Genomic DNA, 18,963 nt, shown 5'->3' with positions numbered 1-18,963 from the left:
TTAAGAGAAGGCAAAGTGGTTGTGTCATGTAAAAATCCTATCAAATGTCTGACATTGCAACGAGTACAGTCAGGGTGCCGTGGAACCCCTGCAGTACCTCCCCAGACCCCGGATTGAGAACCCCTGCAGTACCTCCACAGACCCCGGATTGAGAACCCCTGCAGTACCTCCACAGACCCCGGATTGAGAACCCCTGCAGTACCTCCACAGACCCCGGATTGAGAACCCCTGCAGTACCTCCACAGACCCCGGATTGAGAACCCCTGCAGTACCTCCACAGACCCCGGATTGAGAACCCCTGCAGTACCTCCACAGACCCCGGATTGAGAACCCCTGCAGTACCTCCCAGACCCCGGATTGAGAACCCCTGCAGTACCTCCACAGACCCCGGATTGAGAACCCCTGCAGTACCTCCACAGACCCCGGATTGAGAACCCCTGCAGTACCTCCACAGACCCCGGATTGAGAACCCCTGCAGTACCTCCACAGACCCCGGATTGAGAACCCCTGCAGTACCTCCACAGACCCCGGATTGAGAACCCCTGCAGTACCTCCACAGACCCCGGATTGAGAACCCTGCAGTACCTCCACAGACCCCGGATTGAGAACCCCTGCAGTATCCAAGACCCATTGAGAACCCCTGCAGTACCTCCACAGACCCCGGATTGAGAACCCCTGCAGTACCTCCACAGACCCCAGATTGAGAACCCCTGCAGTACCTCCACAGACCCCGGATTGAGAACCCCTGCAGTACCTCCACAGACCCCGGATTGAGAACCCCTGCAGTACCTCCACAGACCCCGGATTGAGAACCCCTGCAGTACCTCCACAGACCCCGGATTGAGAACCCCTGCATTACATCCACAGACCCCATTGAGAAATAAACTTCCAAAGACCCATTAGAATGCAGTACCTCAACAGACCCCGGATTGAGAACCCCTGCAGTACCTCCACAGACCCCGGATTTTAGAACTCATTTTAGGCCCCCAGTACCTCCACAGACCCCGGATTGAGAACCCCTGCATTTTACAGACCCCGGCATTGGAACCCCTCCAGTACCTCCACAGACCCCGGATTGAGAACCCCTGCATTTTAGAGCAGTACCTGACCCCTTGAGAACCCTGAGATCCACAGACATTGAGAACCCTGGTTGACCCCGATTGAAACAACAGTGACAACTAATTATTGAGAACTCATGTATTCATTATCTCTTTGAGAAAAGGGCTAAAACATTTAGAACTGTTAACAGACATTGAAACAGTACCTTTAATGACCTGACCATGTTATTGAGAACCCCTTTCATATGGTAACATGTCAATTAATAGACCATTGAGAACATCTGGCCATACCACTTATTTGTACAGACCCCGGATTGAGAACCCCTGCAGTACTAGGTTTTCCTCCACAGACCCCGGATTGAGAACCCCTGGTACCTCCACAGACCCCGGATTGAGAACCCCAGTACAGCTCCACAGAGGAGAACCCCTGCAGTCCTCCACAGACCCCGGATTGAGAACCCCTGCAGTACCTTGACCCACTTGAGAACCCTGCAGTACCTCCATATTTATTGTCTGCAGTACCTCCACAGACCCCGGATTGAGAACCCCTGTTCCACAGACCCCGGATTGAGAACCCCTGCAGTACTACCTTTGAACCCTGGGTACAGAACCCCGGATTGAGAACCCCTGCAGTACTTCCACAGACCCCGGATTATTGTGCAGTCCTCCACAGGGGATTGAGAACCCTGATTTAGCAGATGCTCTTATCCAGAGTGATTTACAGTAAGTGCATTCATCTTAAGATAGCTATTTATTTTGGAAATAAACTTTATAAATTATTCATTAAATTATCATCTTACCTCTTATCTTTGGTGTCATGTCCCTCAGAGAGATGAATTTTAGAGGCAGGGCCCCCTCCTCTTTCCCCAGAGAGACTCATATTTAGAGTTCTGTTATAATCTCCCAGAGACTCATTTTAGAGCACTGACCCCTAAACAGAGATCCAGCATGTTGGTTGTGATTAACTGGTGACAACTAATTATTGTTCTCATGTATTCATTATCTCTTTGAAAAATAAAACATTTACTAACAGACATAGAAACAGCCAGGTGATTTAATGCATCACATGACCATGTAGTTGTGATATTTCATCTCCATGGTAACTGTTAATAATAATAATAAGTCACTGTTTGTTAAGGTAGTTCTAGACAGTGCAGCAACACAAGGCCATGTCTCACACTTATTTGTATTCACTAACAGTAGGATATTTATTGTCTTTCAATCTGTTATTTTCTAAACTAATCTGAGAATGTAGACAGAAGGGCTAAAACGGACATTATTGATCTGATCTGGGGGGATTTCAGTTTCAACTGTTCTGCCTTTCAACCATACTGGTCATTTATGTTTAAACTGTGATTATTTAACCATACTGGTCATTTATGAGTTTCAACTGTTCATTTGAACATCTGGTCATTTTGTTCTTGGCCATGTTCTGTTATAATCTCCACCCGGCACAGCCAGAAGAGGACTGGCCACCCCACATAGCCTGGTTCCTCTCTAGGTTTCTTCCTAGGTTTTGGCCTTTCTAGGGAGTTTTTCCTAGCCACCGTGCTTTATACCTGCATTGCTTGCTGTTTGAGGTTTTAGGCTGGGTTTCTGTACAGCACTTTGAGATATCAGCTGATATTATGAAAGGGCTATATAAATAAATTCGATTTGATTTGATTGATCCATTCAGAAAGGTTTTTTGCAACAAGTGAGAGATTTTATATTATGTAAAGTAGACTAGGTTATAATGTATAGTAGTGGGGTTGTTAGTGATATGTAGATTTTATATTATGTAAAGTAGACTAGGTTATAATGTATAGTAGTGGGGTTGTTAGTGATATGTAGATTTTATATTATGTAAAGTAGACTAGGTTATAATGTATACTAGCAGTTTGTTAGTGATATGCAGATGAAAGTCTATACCTCAGATATAGCCTACATGTCATCGATGACCAGCCTAAACCTGTTCAGATCAGTTCACATAATGTTATAGTCCTACCAGTAGCAGGACAGAGAATCTACACTGTATATGCAAACATATGTGGACACCCCTTCAAATTAGTGGATTCTATTTCAGCCACACCTGTTGCTGACAGGTGTATAAAGTCGGACAGCCAGCCATGCAATCTCCATAAACAAACATTGGCAGTAGAATGACCTAACTGAAGATCTCAGTGCCTTTCAACGTGGCACCGTCATAGGATGCCACCTTTCCAACATGCCAGTTTGTCAAATATCTGCCCTGCTAGAGCTGCCCCGGTCAACTGTAAGTGCTATTATTGTGAAGTAGAAACATCTCGGAGCAACAACGGCTCAACAGTGAAGTGGTAGGCCACTCAAGCTCAGAGGACTGGCTCGCCAAGTGTGGAAGCACATAAAAATGATCTGTCCTCGGTTGCAATACTCACTACCGAGTTCCAAACTGCAATGTCAGCAAAATAACTGTTCATCGGGAGCTTCATGAAATGGATTTCCATGGCCAAGCAGCCGCACACAAGATCACCTTACGCAATGCCAAGCATTGGCTTGAGTGGTGTAGAGCTCGCTGCCATTGGACTCTGGAGCAGTGGAATCTGGGTTTGGTGGATGCCAGGAAAACGCTTCCTGTCCGAATGCATTGTGCCAACTGTAAAGTTTGGTGGCGGAGGAAAATTGTCTTGGGCAGTTTGGGGAAGGCCCTTTCCAGTTTCAGCATGACAATATCCCCGTGCACAAAGCGAGGTCCATACAGTAATGGCTTGTCGAGATCGGTGTGGAAGAACTTGACTGGCCTGCACAGAGCCCTGACCTCAACTCCATTGAACACCTTTGGGATGAATTGGAATGCCGACTGCGAGCCAGGCCTAATCACCCAACATCAGTGCCCGACCTCCCTAATGCTCTTGTGGCTGAACGGAAGCAAGTCCCCGCAGCAATGTTCCAACATCTAGTGGAAAGCAAACCCAGAAGAGTGGAGGCTGTTATAGCAGCAAAGGGCTGACCAACTCCATAGGAATGCCTATGATTTTGGAATGAGATGTTCGACTAGCAAGTGTCCACATACTTTTGGTCATGTAGTGTATATCACCTAATCTAAATCAAATCAAATGTTATTGGTCACAATGTCAGAGCGGCATAGACTGAGATACAGTAGAATAGTATAGAATACAGTATATACATATGAGATGAGTAATACATAGACTGAGATACAGTAGAATAGTATAGAATACAGTATATACATATGAGATGAGTAATGCATAGACTAAGATACAGTAGAATAGTATAGAATACAGTATATACATATGAGATGAGTAATACATAGACTGAGATACAGTAGAATAGTATAGAATACAGTATATACATATGAGATGAGTAATGCATAGACTAAAATACAGTAGAATAGTATAGAATACAGTATATACATATGAGATGAGTAATGCATAGACTAAAATACAGTAGAATAGTATAGAATACAGTATATACATATTAGATGAGTAATGCATAGACTAAAATACAGTAGAATAGTATAGAATACAGTATATACATATGAGATGAGTAATACATAGACTAAGATACAGTAGAATAGAATACAGTATATACATATGAGATGAGTAATGCATAGACTAAGATACAGTAGAATAGAATAGAGTATATACATATGAGATGAGTAATACATAGACTAAGATACAGTAGAATAGAATAGAGTATATATACATATGAGATGAGTAATACATAGACTAAGATACAGTAGAATAGAATACAGTATATACATATGAGATGAGTAATGCATAGACTAAGATACAGTAGAATAGAATAGAGTATATACATATGAGATGAGTAATGCATAGACTAAGATACAGTAGAATAGTATAGAATACAGTATATACATATGAGATGAGTAATACATAGACTAAGATACAGTAGAATAGAATACAGTATATACATATGAGATGAGTAATGCATAGACTAAGATACAGTAGAATAGATTACAGTATATACATATGAGATGAGTAATGCATCGACTAAGATACAGTAGAATAGAATTTCCTTCAAATCAACACATTTATCTGTCTTCTAATGCAGTGGTGTAAAGTACTTCAGTAAAATACTTTAAAGTACTACTTCAGTAGTTTTTGTGGGTATCTGTCCTTTACTTTACTATTTATATTTTTGAACAACTTTTACTTTCACTTCACTACATTCATAAATAGAATGATGTACTTTTTACTCCGTACATTTTCCCTGACAGCCAAAGGTACTCATTACATTTTGAATGCTTAGCAGGACAGAAAATTGTCCAATTTGCACAATTATCAACAGAACATCGCTGGTCATCCCTAATGCCTCTGATCTGGAGGACTCACTAAACACAAATGCTTTGTTTTTAAATGGTGTCTGAGTGTTGGAGTGTGACCCTGGCTATCCATAAATTAAAATAACAAGAACATTGTGCAGTCTGGTTTTCTTAATATAAGGAGTTTTCAATTATTACAACTTTACTTTTACTTTTGATACTTAATTATATTTAAAACCAAATACTTCTAGACTTTTCCTGAAGTAGTATTTTACTGGGTGACTTTCACTTTTACTTGAGTCATTTTCTATTAAGGAATCTTTACTTTTACTCCAGTTTGAGAACTGAGTTCTGTTTCTACCACTGTTCTAACGTTCCATATGAGACACAGTTTCAACAGACATTCTGGAACTGAGTTCTGTTTCCACCACTGTTCTAACGTTCCATATGAGACACAGTTTCAACAGACATTCTGGAACTGAGTTCTGTTTCCACCACTGTTCTAACGTTCCATATGAGACACAGTTTCAACAGACATTCTGGAACTGAGTTCTGTTTCCACCACTGTTCTAACGTTCCATATGAGACACAGTTTCAACAGACATTCTGGAACTGAGTTCTGTTTCCACCACTGTTCTAACGTTCCATATGAGACACAGTTTCAACAGACATTCTGGAACTGCGTCAGCTACAAAATTACTTTCCATTTCATATCAGGAAATAAAGTAACAATCACTGGGGGAATTAGTTTTGCATTGCCCGGCTCCCCGGGGAAGCAGAGTTTAAGCATTTTAGACCATTCCATTGGTCCATAAAATATATATGTCCACTCACCTGTAGCACCGGGCCATGCAAAACAAACCTCCCACTGTCGCAGGGCACTGAGACACTGAGTTCTAAACCCAGACGCGTTTCTTCAAGACATCTCTCTTACATTCTTTTTGATAAACATATAATTTACTCAAAACCAAGTTTAGCTGTGTTTTTTTTCTCCAAGATGTGAGTTACTGTAGGACTTTAATAATTGTAAGCAGTCCTACAAACCAAAAAGGTTTTAATTTGAGAATGTTCATTTGTATGCCTCGAATATTAAATTATTTTAAAATATTTGATGATTAGTTGAATCAGGTGTGTAAGTGCTGGTAAGAACAAAAGGATGGAGAAACCCTGAGATAAACATAAAACCATATAATTGAAAAGCTCTTCCACCATCTTTACCAGACGTGTTACTGATAACATGTCGGCCTACTGATTAGTTTACACTTTGAAAACTGCTGTCTGTCAGCAACTCAGCTCAAGTAGCAGTCCTACTAACTAGTAATATCTCATTCTAGGTATTCATTCACGTACTCTGTCCATTAGAATAGATTATTGTTCAGAAATACTTACTTTATTTTTCAATAATCTCCATATAGTCTTTTCTGCTCTGTCGTCTCAAAATGGATCCTGAACAGAAGAACAACTTTACTTTCTGTTTCAGCTCAGCCGCCTCCCCACCCTGATAATAAAGTGTTATATTGGTATCTTCCACTAGATGGCAGTAAACACCTGTTGTATCTAGACTTTACAACTATGTGTTCTGTTTCATACAGGCAGTGTCCCAGAGGAGGAGCGTTGCTCTAGGATCAGGTCCCTCCTCTCCCTGTAATCTGATTCATTATGATCTAGGATCAGGTCTCCTTCTCTCCATGTAATCTGATTCATTATGATCTTGGATCAGGTCCCCCTCTCCATCTAATCTGATTCATTATGATCTAGGATCAGGTCCCCCCTCTCCATGTAATCTGATTCATTATGATCTAGGATCAGGTCCCCCTCTCCATGTAATCTGATTCATTATGATCTAGGATCAGGTCCCCCCTCTCCATTTAATCTGATTCATTATGATCTAGGATCAGGTCCCCTCTCCATGTAATCTGATTCATTATGATCTAGGATCAGGTCCCCTCTCCATGTAATCTGATTCATTATGATCTAGGATCAGGTCCCCCTCTCCATGTAATTTAATTAACTATTATCTAGGATCAGGTCCCCCCTCTCCATGTAATCTGATTCATTATGATCTAGGATCAGGTCCCCCCTCTCCATGTAATCTGATTCATTATGATCTAGGATCAGGTCTCCCTCTCCATGTAATCTGATGCATTATGATCTAGGATCAGGTCCCCCCTCTCCATGTAATCTGATTCATTATGATCTAGGATCAGGTCTCCCTCTCCATGTAATCTGATTCATTATGATCTAGGATCAGGTCCCCCCTCTTCATGTAATCTGATTCATTATGATCTAGGATAAGGTCTCCCTCTCCATGTAATCTGATTCATTATAATCTAGGATCAGGTCTCCCTCTCCATGTAATCTGATTCATTATGATCTAGGATCAGGTCCCCCCTCTCCATGTAATCTGATTCGTTATGATCTAGGATCAGGTCCCCCCTCTCCATGTAATCTGATTCGTTAAGATCTAGGATCAGGTCCCCCACTACTGGATCAGACCGTCTGCTAAATGACTCACTACTGGATCAGAGCATCTGCTAAATGATTCACTACTGGATCAGAGAGTCTGCTAAATGACTCACTACTGGATCAGAGCATCTGCTAAATGACTCACTACTGGATCAGAGCATCTGCTAAATGATTCACTACTGGATCAGAGCATCTGCTAAATGATTCACTACTGGATCAGAGAGTCTGCTAAATGATTCACTACTGGATCAGAGCATCTGCTAAATGACTCACTACTGGATCAGACCGTCTGCTAAATGATTCACTACTGCATCAGAGCATCTGCTAAATGACTCACTACTGCATCAGAGCGTCTGCTAAATGACTCACTACTGAATCAGAGCGCCTGCTAAATGACTCACTACTGGATCAGAGCGTCTGCTAAATGACTCATTACTTGATCAGAGCGTCTGCTATATGACTCATTACTGGATCAGAGCGTCTGCTATATGACTCATTACTGGATCAGAGCGTCTGCTATATGACTCATTACTGGATCAGAGCGCCTGCTAAATGACTCACTACTGGATCAGAGCGTCTGCTAAATGACTCATTACTTGATCAGAGCGTCTGCTATATGACTCATTACTGGATCAGAGCGTCTGCTATATGACTCATTACTGGATCAGAGCGTCTGCTATATGACTCATTACTGGATCAGAGCGCCTGCTAAATGACTCACTACTGGATCAGAGCTCAAATGACTCACTGGATCAGAGCGTCTGCTATATGACTCATTACTGGATCAGAGCGCCTGCTAAATGACTCACTACTGGATCAGAGCGTCTGCTAAATGACTCACTACTGGATCAGAGCGTCTGCTAAATGACTCACTACTGCATCAGAGCGTCTGCTAAATGACTACAATGTAAATGTAAATGATGCAGCCACCACTATGCTTGAACATATGGAGAATGGCAGTCAGTAAGGGGTTGTATTGGATTTGCCCCAAACAGCCACCACTATGCTTCAACATATGGAGAATGGCAGTCAGTAAGGGGTTGTATTGGATTTGCCCCAAACAGCCACCACTATGTTTCAACATATGGAGACTGGCAGTCAGTAAGGGGTTGTATTGGATTTGCCCCAAACATAACACTTTGTATTCAGGACAAAAAGTGAACTGCTTTGCCACCGGCTTCCTTCTTTTCACTCTGACAATGAGGTTAGTATTGAGGAGTAACTATAATGTTGTTGATCCATCCTCAGTGTTCTCCTATCACAGCCATTAAACTCTGTCAGTTAGGTTAGTATTGAGGAGTAACTACATTTACATTTACATTTAAGTCATTTAGCAGACGCTCTTATCCAGAGCGACTTACAAATTGGTGCATTCACCTTATGACATCCAGTGGAACAGCCACTTTACAATAGTGCATCTAAATCTTTTAAGGGGGGAGAAGGATTACTTTATCCTATCCTAGGTATTCCTTAAAGAGGTGGGGTTTCAGGTGTCTCCAGAAGGTGGTGATTGACTCCGCTGTCCTGGCGTCGTGAGGGAGTTTGTTCCACCATTGGGGGGCCAGAGCAGCGAACAGTTTTGACTGGGCTGAGCGGGAACTGTACTTCCTCAGTGGTAGGGAGGCGAGCAGGCCAGAGGTGGATGAACGCAGTGCCCTTGTTTGGGTGTAGGGCCTGATCAGAGCCTGGAGGTACTGAGGTGCCATTCCCCTCACAGCTCCGTAGGCAAGCACCATGGTCTTGTAGCGGATGCGAGCTTCAACTGGAAGCCAGTGGAGAGAGCGGAGGAGCGGGGTGACCTGAGAGAACTTGGGAAGGTTGAACACCAGACGGGCTGCTGTTCTGGATGAGTTGTAGGGGTTTAATGGCACAGGCAGGGAGCCCAGCCAACAGCGAGTTGCAGTAATCCAGACGGGAGATGACAAGTGCCTGGATTAGGACCTAACTATAATGTAGTTGATCCATCCTCAGTGTTCTCCTATCACAGCCATTAAACTCTGTCAGTTAGGTTAATATTGAGGAGTAACTATAATGTTGTTGATCCATCCTCAGTTTTCTCCTATCACAGCCATTAAACTCTGTAACTGTTTTAAAGTCACCATTGGCCTCATGCTGAAATCAATGAGTGGTTTCCTTCCTCTCCGGCAACTAAGTTAGGAAGACGCCTGTATCTTTGTAGTGACTGGGTGTATTGATACACAATCCAAAGTGTAATTAATAATAACTTCACCAGGCTCAAAATCATATTCAATGTCTGCTTTTGTTTTTCCCATCTACCAATAAGTGTCCTTCTTTGTGAGGCATGGAGATGGAGATAGGAATTTGGACTTGTGGTTTTACTTAATTCTCCGTACTGGCTAATGATTATAAAGCTGATTCTGAAATAATCATTAATTCATACATTGCGCCCCTGACCTGAGAGGATGGAAGTTCAATATGTAGCTAGATGTAGACGGCTAATGTTTAATAGTTAACTAGCGAACGTTGCGAACCAAGCTTTTTAGCCAAGTAGCCGAGGACATAAAATAAAGGTATGTACAGTATTTATTACCTCTCTTATCCTGCCTCATTTACACATGCTGTATATAGATCTACTGTATTTATTACCTCTCTTATCCTGCCTCATTTACACATGCTGTATATAGATCTACTGTATTTATTACCTCTCTCATCCTGCCTCATTTACACATGCTGTATATAGATCTACTGTATTTATTACCTCTCTCATCCTGCCTCATTTACACATGCTGTATATAGATCTACTGTATTTATTACCTCTCTCATCCTGCCTCATTTACACATGCTGTATATAGATCTACTGTATTTATTACCTCTCTCATCCTGCCTCATTTACACATGCTGTATATAGATCTACTGTATTTATTACCTCTCTCATCCTGCCTCATTTACACATGCTGTATATAGATCTACTGTATTTATTACCTCTCTCATCCTGCCTCATTTGCACATGCTGTATATAGATCTACTGTATTTATTACCTCTCTCATCCTGCCTCATTTACACATGCTGTATATAGATCTACTGTATTTATTACCTCTCTCATCCTGCCTCATTTACACATGCTGTATAGATCTACTGTATTTATTACCTCTCTCATCCTGCCTCATTTACACATGCTGTATATAGATCTACTGTATTTATTACCTCTCTTATCCTGCCTCATTTACACATGCTGTATATAGATCTACTGTATTTATTACCTCTCTTATCCTGCCTCATTTACACATGCTGTATATAGATCTACTGTATTTATTACCTCTCTTATCCTGCCTCATTTGCACATGCTGTATATAGATCTACTGTATTTATTACCTCTCTCATCCTGCCTCATTTACACATGCTGTATATAGATCTACAGTATTTATTACCTCTCTTATCCTGCCTCATTTACACATGCTGTATATAGATCTACTGTATTTATTACCTCTCTCATCCTGCCTCATTTACACATGCTGTATATAGATCTACTGTATTTATTACCTCTCTCATCCTGCCTCATTTACACATGCTGTATATAGATCTACTGTATTTATTACCTCTCTCAACCTGCCTCATTTAACATGCTGTATATAGATCTACTGTATTTATTACCTCTTCTCATCCTGCCTCATTTACCATGCTTCTATAAGATCTAAAGTGTTCTATTACCTCTGGTTATCCTGCCTCATTTACCTACCTGGTTGTATAGATCTACTGTATTTATTAGATAAAGGTGTTCTCCTGCCTCATTTAAATGAATAGATCTACTGTAAATAAAGGTGTTCTAACTACCTACTGGTTAAATAAAGGTGTTCTCAACTCCTACATGCTGTATATAGATCTAAAGTATTATTAGCCTTGTTAAATTGTTCTCATTCCAAATGTGTAACTCTGTGTTGTTATATGTGTCTCAACTGCTTTGCTGGTTATCTTGGCCTAGGTTTGCAAATGAAACTTGTTCTCAACTAGCCTACCTGGTTAAATAAAGGTGTTCTCAACTAGCCTACCTGGTTAAATAAAGGTGTTCTCAACTAGCCTACCTGGTTAAATAAAGGTGTTCTCAACTAGCCTACCTGGTTAAATAAAGGTGAAATAAAAATATAACAAATGAAACAGTATGACAGGGTGATAGACCGTTTTGTTCTTCTGGAATTTTGTTTTGCTGAAGAGAATCTCTTCTCACTCTGTTTTGGTTCATGCAGGTGACTGTGACAGGGTGCCATCTCTTCTCTCACTCTGTTTTGGTTCATGCAGGTGACTGTGACAGGGTGCCATCTCTTCTCTCACTCTGTTTTGGTTCATGCAGGTGACTGTGACAGGGTGCTCTCTTCTCTCACTCTGTTTTGGTTCATGCAGGTGACTGTGACAGGGTGCTATCTCTTCTCTCACTCTGTTTTGGTTCATGCAGGTGACTGTGACAGGGTGCCATCTCTTCTCTCACTCTGTTTTGGTTCATGCAGGTGACTGTGACAGGGTGCTATCTCTTCTCTCACTCTGTTTTGGTTCATGCAGGTGACTGTGACAGGGTGCTATCTCTTCTCTCACTCTGTTTTGGTTCATGCAGGTGACTGTGACAGGGTGCTATCTCTTCTCTCACTCTGTTTTGGTTCATGCAGGTGACTGTGACAGGGTGCTATCTCTTCTCTCACTCTGTTTTGGTTCATGCAGGTGACTGTGACAGGGTGCTATCTCTTCTCTCACTCTGTTTTGGTTCATGCAGGTGACTGTGACAGGGTGCTATCTCTTCTCTCACTCTGTTTTGGTCCATGCAGGTGACTGTGACAGGGTGCTATCTCTTCTCTCACTGTGGTGCATTGAGGTGGTTTAAATCTCTCCAGTTAACTAAATGATTCATTTAAGTTTGACTTCGAGTGTCCGTGTGTTGAATTTCAACATCAACAACAAGTAGAGAAATCTGCTGACACACACACACACACACACACACACACACACACACACACACACACACACACACACACACACACACACACACACACACACACACACACACACACACACACACACATAAATCAGAACCATGGACTGCCACATATGTAGCTTACGTTGATGAGACTAAATAGTTGTTGGTATCTTTTAGATGTAACTGTCTGTTAAATGCAATATGTGTTGTGGACTCCACCGGACAGACTCTCTGATTTAGTGATGAAACAAAGGTGTGGTTGAATTTAATCTGCCACTGTGTCTTCTTATTGTCTGGGCCTTAGGCTTATATATCATGGTTGCAAAGCATATGAACTAGCAGGTTATAGAGCAAACAATGCAATTATCACAACACATGTGTTGTACCATGTCTTCCCCAGTGATATTACCCACTATATTACCCACTATTATCACAACACATGTGGTGTAACATGTCTTCCCCAGTGATATTACCCACTATATTACCCACTATTATCACAACACATGTGTTGTACCATGTCTTCCCCAGTGATATTACCCACTATATTACCCACTATTATCACAACACATGTGGTGTAACATGTCTTCCCCAGTGATATTACCCACTATATTACCCACTATTATCACAACACATGTGTTGTAACATGTCTTCCCCAGTGATATTACCCACTATTATCACAACACATGTGTTGTAACATGTCTTCCCCAGTGATATTACCCACTATATTACCCACTATTATCACAACACATGTGGTGTAACATGTCTTCCCCAGTGATATTACCCACTATATTACCCACTATTATCACAACACATGTGTGGTAACATGTCTTCCCCAGTGATATTACCCACTATATTACCCACTATTATCACAACACATGTGTGTGTAACATGTCTTCCCCAGTGATATTACCCACTATTATCACAACACATGTGTTGTAACATGTCTTCCCCAGTGATATTACCCACTATTATCACAACACATGTGGTGTACCATGTCTTCCCCAGTGATATTACCCACTATATTACCCACTATTATCACAACACATGTGTTGTACCATGTCTTCCCCAGTGATATTACCCAGGCACCACTGCAGCACCACTGCAGCACCACTGCTGATTATTTTGTTACATTAGAAGTGTCCATCCAAAAGGCTCAAATGTTTCTACAATTCCCTCTAACACCTCCACTGTGGGGCTCTATAAAACTATTGGAACAATTTCCCTGTTTGACCGCTAGGTGTTATGGGTACTATAACACCTCCACTGTGGGGCTCTATAAACTATTGGAAACATTTCCCTGTTTGGCCGCTAGGTGTTATGGGTATTATGACACCTCCACTGTGGGGCTCTATAAAACTATTGGAACCATTTCCCTGTTTGAGCGCTAGGTGTTATGGGTATTATGACACTTCCACTGTGGGGCTCTATAAAACTATTGGAACCATTTCCCTGTTTGACCGCTGGGTGTTATGGGTATTATGACACCTCCACTGTGGGGCTCTATAAAACTATTGGAACCATTTCCCTGTTTGAGCGCTAGGTGTTATGGGTATTATGACACCTCCACTGTGGGGCTCTATAAAACTATTGGAACCATTTCCCTGTTTGACCGCTAGGTGTTATGGGTATTATGACACCTCCACTGTGGGGCTCTATAGATCAAATGAAACGGGAGAATCTAGAGAATGCAACAATATTAGTTTCATCTTGCTGTGATGTAACAATATTCACTGTGATGTAACAATATTCACTGTGATGTAACAATATTCACTGTGATGTAACAATATTCACTGTGATGTAACAATATTCACTGTGATGTAACAATATTCGCTGTGATGTTCAGCCCCCAAAATGAAAATAAATACTAAATAATTTCATAGAATTGAACTAAGACCACTTTCTCTTTGGTCACAGATGGACAACATCACTTAGTGTTTCCAGCTGAAGATGTAATGAATCTGCACACATTTGAATGGTGTCTCTGCACCGCTCAGTTGACGTTTAGGGGAAAATATCAGACACTCAAATCTATGAATCTTAGAACAGTAATATTTTACACATGAAGGTACCAAGAAGACTTCATTTCTGATGAAAAAACACAAATGTGAAAAAAATATGGATATAAACTCTTCATAAATTCTTAAACAAAATTGTAATCTCACCTCTTAGCTTTGGTGTCATGTTCCCCAGAGAGACTCATTTTAGAGAATTGGCTGCCCTCCTCTCTCTCCCCAGAGAGACTCATTTTCGAGCAATGACCCCTAAACAGAGATCCAACATGTCATTGAACTATAATACATGAATAAATATACAAATTGTAAAATATCCACAATATACGAATATATGAACAATATGTTTTTTCATTTCATTGCACGCAATATGAACCTGGTATTGAATGTGACTTGCCCAGTTAGCGCCATTTTGTATGATTGAACTGTCACGTAGCTGTCCCAGGTGAAATGGACTGTTAGATCTGAGTGTTTTACTGTCATTCACTAAACTAAAATTACACCATACATTTAATTTCTCTTCACACTTTACAATAATCCCTGGGAAAAGTCTTACCTTGTAGCCTGAATTCACAACCAGAACATGTCAAGTCATTGAAATATTTTCGGTTCTGCTGAGAGAGCACCATTCTGATGACAAGTGGCTCTGTATCTTCAACTTTTTACCAACATCCTACATGAATAATCCCTGGTAGGATTCTTACCTTGCAGCCTGAATTCAAAACCAGAACATGTCAAGTCAGTGAGAGTTTCCTTTGTGTTGAGAATGAAACCTTGGGTCAGGAAACTTTGTGTAATTTTTGTTACTGATTAATTTAGGACTCCATCATTTCTGTTAAAGTTTAGTAGCTCTGACCCCATGTCAGCATCATCAGAAACCCAGTTTAACCTGTTTACCAGAAAAGCCTTGTGTTTCCAATAACATCGCTGTGTAGCTACTGCTTTCCTGCAGTCAGATTACCTAGTGACCTCATGGTGGAATGTTATTCATATTGTATCATTATTACCTAGTGACCTCATGGTGGAATGTTATTCATATTGTACCATTATTACCTAGTGACCTCATGGTGGAATGTTATTCATATTGTACCATTATTACCTAGTGACCTCATGGTGGAATGTTATTCATATTGTATCATTATTACCTAGTGACCTCATGGTGGAATGTTATTCATATTGTATCATTATTACCTAGTGACCTCATGGTGGAATGTTATTCATATTGTATCATTATTACCTAGTGACCTCATGGTGGAATGTTATTCATATTGTACCATTATTACCTAGTGACCTCATGGTGGAATGTTATTCATATTGTATCATTATTACCTAGTGACCTCATGGTGGAATGTTATTCATATTGTATCATTATTACCTAGTGACCTCATGGTGGAATGTTATTCATATTGTACCATTATTACCTAGTGACCTCATGGTGGAATGTTATTCATATTGTATCATTATTACCTAGTGACCTCATGGTGGAATGTTATTCATATTGTATCATTATTACCTAGTGACCTCATGGTGGAATGTTATTCATATTGTATCATTATTACCTAGTGACCTCATGGTGGAATGTTATTCATATTGTATCATTATTACCTAGTGACCTCATGGTGGAATGTTATTCATATTGTATCATTATTACCTAGTGACCTCATGGTGGAATGTTATTCATATTGTATCATTATTACCTAGTGACCTCATGGTGGAATGTTATTCATATTGTATCATTATTACCTAGTGACCTCATGGTGGAATGTTATTCATATTGTATCATTATTACCTAGTGACCTCATGGTGGAATGTTATTCATATTGTATCATTATTACCTAGTGACCTCATGGTGGAATGTTATTCATATTGTATCATTATCACCTAGTGACCTCATGGTGGAATGTTATTCATATTGTATCATTATTACCTAGTGACCTCATGGTGGAATGTTATTCATATTGTACCATTACTACCTAGTGACCTCATGGTGGAATGTTATTCATATTTTACCATTATTACCTAGTGACCTCATGGTGGAATGTTATTCATATTGTATCATTATTACCTAGTGACCTCATGGTGGAATGTTATTCATATTGTATCATTATTACCTAGTGACCTCATGGTGGAATGTTATTCATATTGTATCATTATTACCTAGTGACCTCATGGTGGAATGTTATTCATATTGTATCATTATTACCTAGTGACCTCATGGTGGAATGTTTTTCATATTGTATCATTATTACCTAGTGACCTCATGGTGGAATGTTATTCATATTGTATCATTATTACCTAGTGACCTCATGGTAGAATGTTATTCATATTGTATCATTATTACCTAGTGACCTCATGGTAGAATGTTATTCATATTGTATCATTATTACCTAGTGACCTCATGGTGGAATGTTATTCATATTGTATCATTATTACCTAGTGACCTCATGGTGGAATGTTATTCATATTGTATCATTATTACCTAGTGACCTCATGGTGGAATGTTTTTCATATTGTATCATTATTACCTAGTGACCTCATGGTGGAATGTTATTCATATTGTATCATTATTACCTAGTGACCTCATGGTAGAATGTTATTCATATTGTATCATTATTACCTAGTGACCTCATGGTAGAATGTTATTCATATTGTATCATTATTACCTAGTGACCTCATGGTGGAATGTTATTCATATTGTATCATTATTACCTAGTGACCTCATGGTGGAATGTTTTCATATTGTATCATTATTACCTAGTGACCTCATGGTGGAATGTTATTCATATTGTATCATTATTACCTAGTGACCTCATGGTGGAATGTTATTCATATTGTATCATTATTACCTAGTGACCTCATGGTGGAATGTTATTCATATTGTATCATTATTACCTAGTGACCTCATGGTAGAATGTTATTCATATTGTATCATTATTACCTAGTGACCTCATGGTGGAATGTTATTCATATTGTATCATTATTACCTAGTGACCTCATGGTGGAATGTTATTCATATTGTATCATTATTACCTAGTGACCTCATGGTGGAATGTTATTCATATTGTATCATTATTACCTAGTGACCTCATGGTGGAATGTTATTCATATTGTATCATTATTACCTAGTGACCTCATGGTGGAATGTTATTCATATTGTATCATTATTACCTAGTGACCTCATGGTGGAATGTTATTCATATTGTACCATTATTACCTAGTGACCTCATGGTGGAATGTTATTCATATTGTATCATTATTACCTAGTGACCTCATGGTGGAATGTTATTCATATTGTATCATTATTACCTAGTGACCTCATGGTAGAATGTTATTCATATTGTATCATTATTACCTAGTGACCTCATGGTGGAATGTTATTCATATTGTATCATTATTACCTAGTGACCTCATGATGGAATGTTATTCATATTGTATCATTATTACCTAGTGACCTCATGGTGGAATGTTATTCATATTGTATCATTATTACCTAGTGACCTCATGATGGAATGTTATTCATATTGTATCATTATTACCTAGTGACCTCATGGTGGAATGTTATTCATATTGTATCATTATTACCTAGTGACCTCATGGTGGAATGTTATTCATATTGTATCATTATTACCTAGTGACCTCATGGTGGAATGTTATTCATATTGTATCATTATTACCTAGTGACCTCATGGTGGAATGTTATTCATATTGTATCATTATTACCTAGTGACCTCATGGTGGAATGTTATTCATATTTTTTTATGATTTCATAATTAATAAACATTAATAGTTTTTTAACGCCGAAAATCCGGTGTTTCTCTGCCAAATGGTTTTGTTATATTTCAGTCATCTGTGATGTATATAAAGTGAATATATTGGGATGCAACTCAACATGAAATATATTTCAGTCTTCTATGATGTATATAAAGTGTAATATTGGGATGCAACTCAACATGGAATCCATTTCAACTCCATATCTGACATGGTACAGGTGTCTTCTTTCTTTAAGCCCACAACCGTGTGTTTAAAACTTCCAACAAACACTGTGTGACCCTGATTCAGACCACTGCATTTCAAGGTTAATCATTAATAACAACACCGTATGAACAACTAGCAGTTTCCAAGACCAGTGATTCAAGTCTGAGTTTCTGTCCCAAAGTGGCACCCTATTCCCTATAGAGTACACTACTTTGAACAGAGCTCTATGACACCCTATTCCCTATATAGTTCACTACTTTTGACCAGAGCTCT

General features: G+C 39.8%; 1 protein-coding gene across 5 annotated transcripts in view; it reads right to left on the bottom strand.

Moving 5' to 3' along the window:
* Window positions 1-15,686, bottom strand: part of LOC135568546 (uncharacterized) — a 72,709-nt gene extending 57,023 nt beyond the window's left edge. The window contains exons 1-4 of one of the 5 annotated variants that reach the window (XR_010462678.1): window positions 15,420-15,672; window positions 14,869-14,967; window positions 6,709-6,765; window positions 1,964-1,989 (exon numbers count right to left, since the gene is read on the bottom strand). Coding sequence is in view for 1 of the 5 variants with exons in the window: in XM_065015343.1 (XP_064871415.1) it covers window positions 14,869-14,951 (83 nt within the window). In the remaining 4 variants the exon portion in view is untranslated. Of the gene's footprint in view, window positions 1-1,960; window positions 1,990-6,708; window positions 6,766-14,868; window positions 14,968-15,419 lie in introns of those variants that run through there. The other 4 variants (XR_010462676.1, XR_010462679.1, XR_010462677.1 and 1 more) reach the window with 4 other exon arrangements.
* Between the last annotated feature and the right edge of the window lie 3,277 nt (window positions 15,687-18,963).

This window comes from Oncorhynchus nerka, unplaced genomic scaffold (assembly GCF_034236695.1).
Source record: "Oncorhynchus nerka isolate Pitt River unplaced genomic scaffold, Oner_Uvic_2.0 unplaced_scaffold_1497, whole genome shotgun sequence".
Classification (NCBI taxonomy): Eukaryota; Metazoa; Chordata; class Actinopteri; order Salmoniformes; family Salmonidae; genus Oncorhynchus; species Oncorhynchus nerka.
This window is presented reverse-complemented; position numbering and strand designations above follow the sequence as displayed.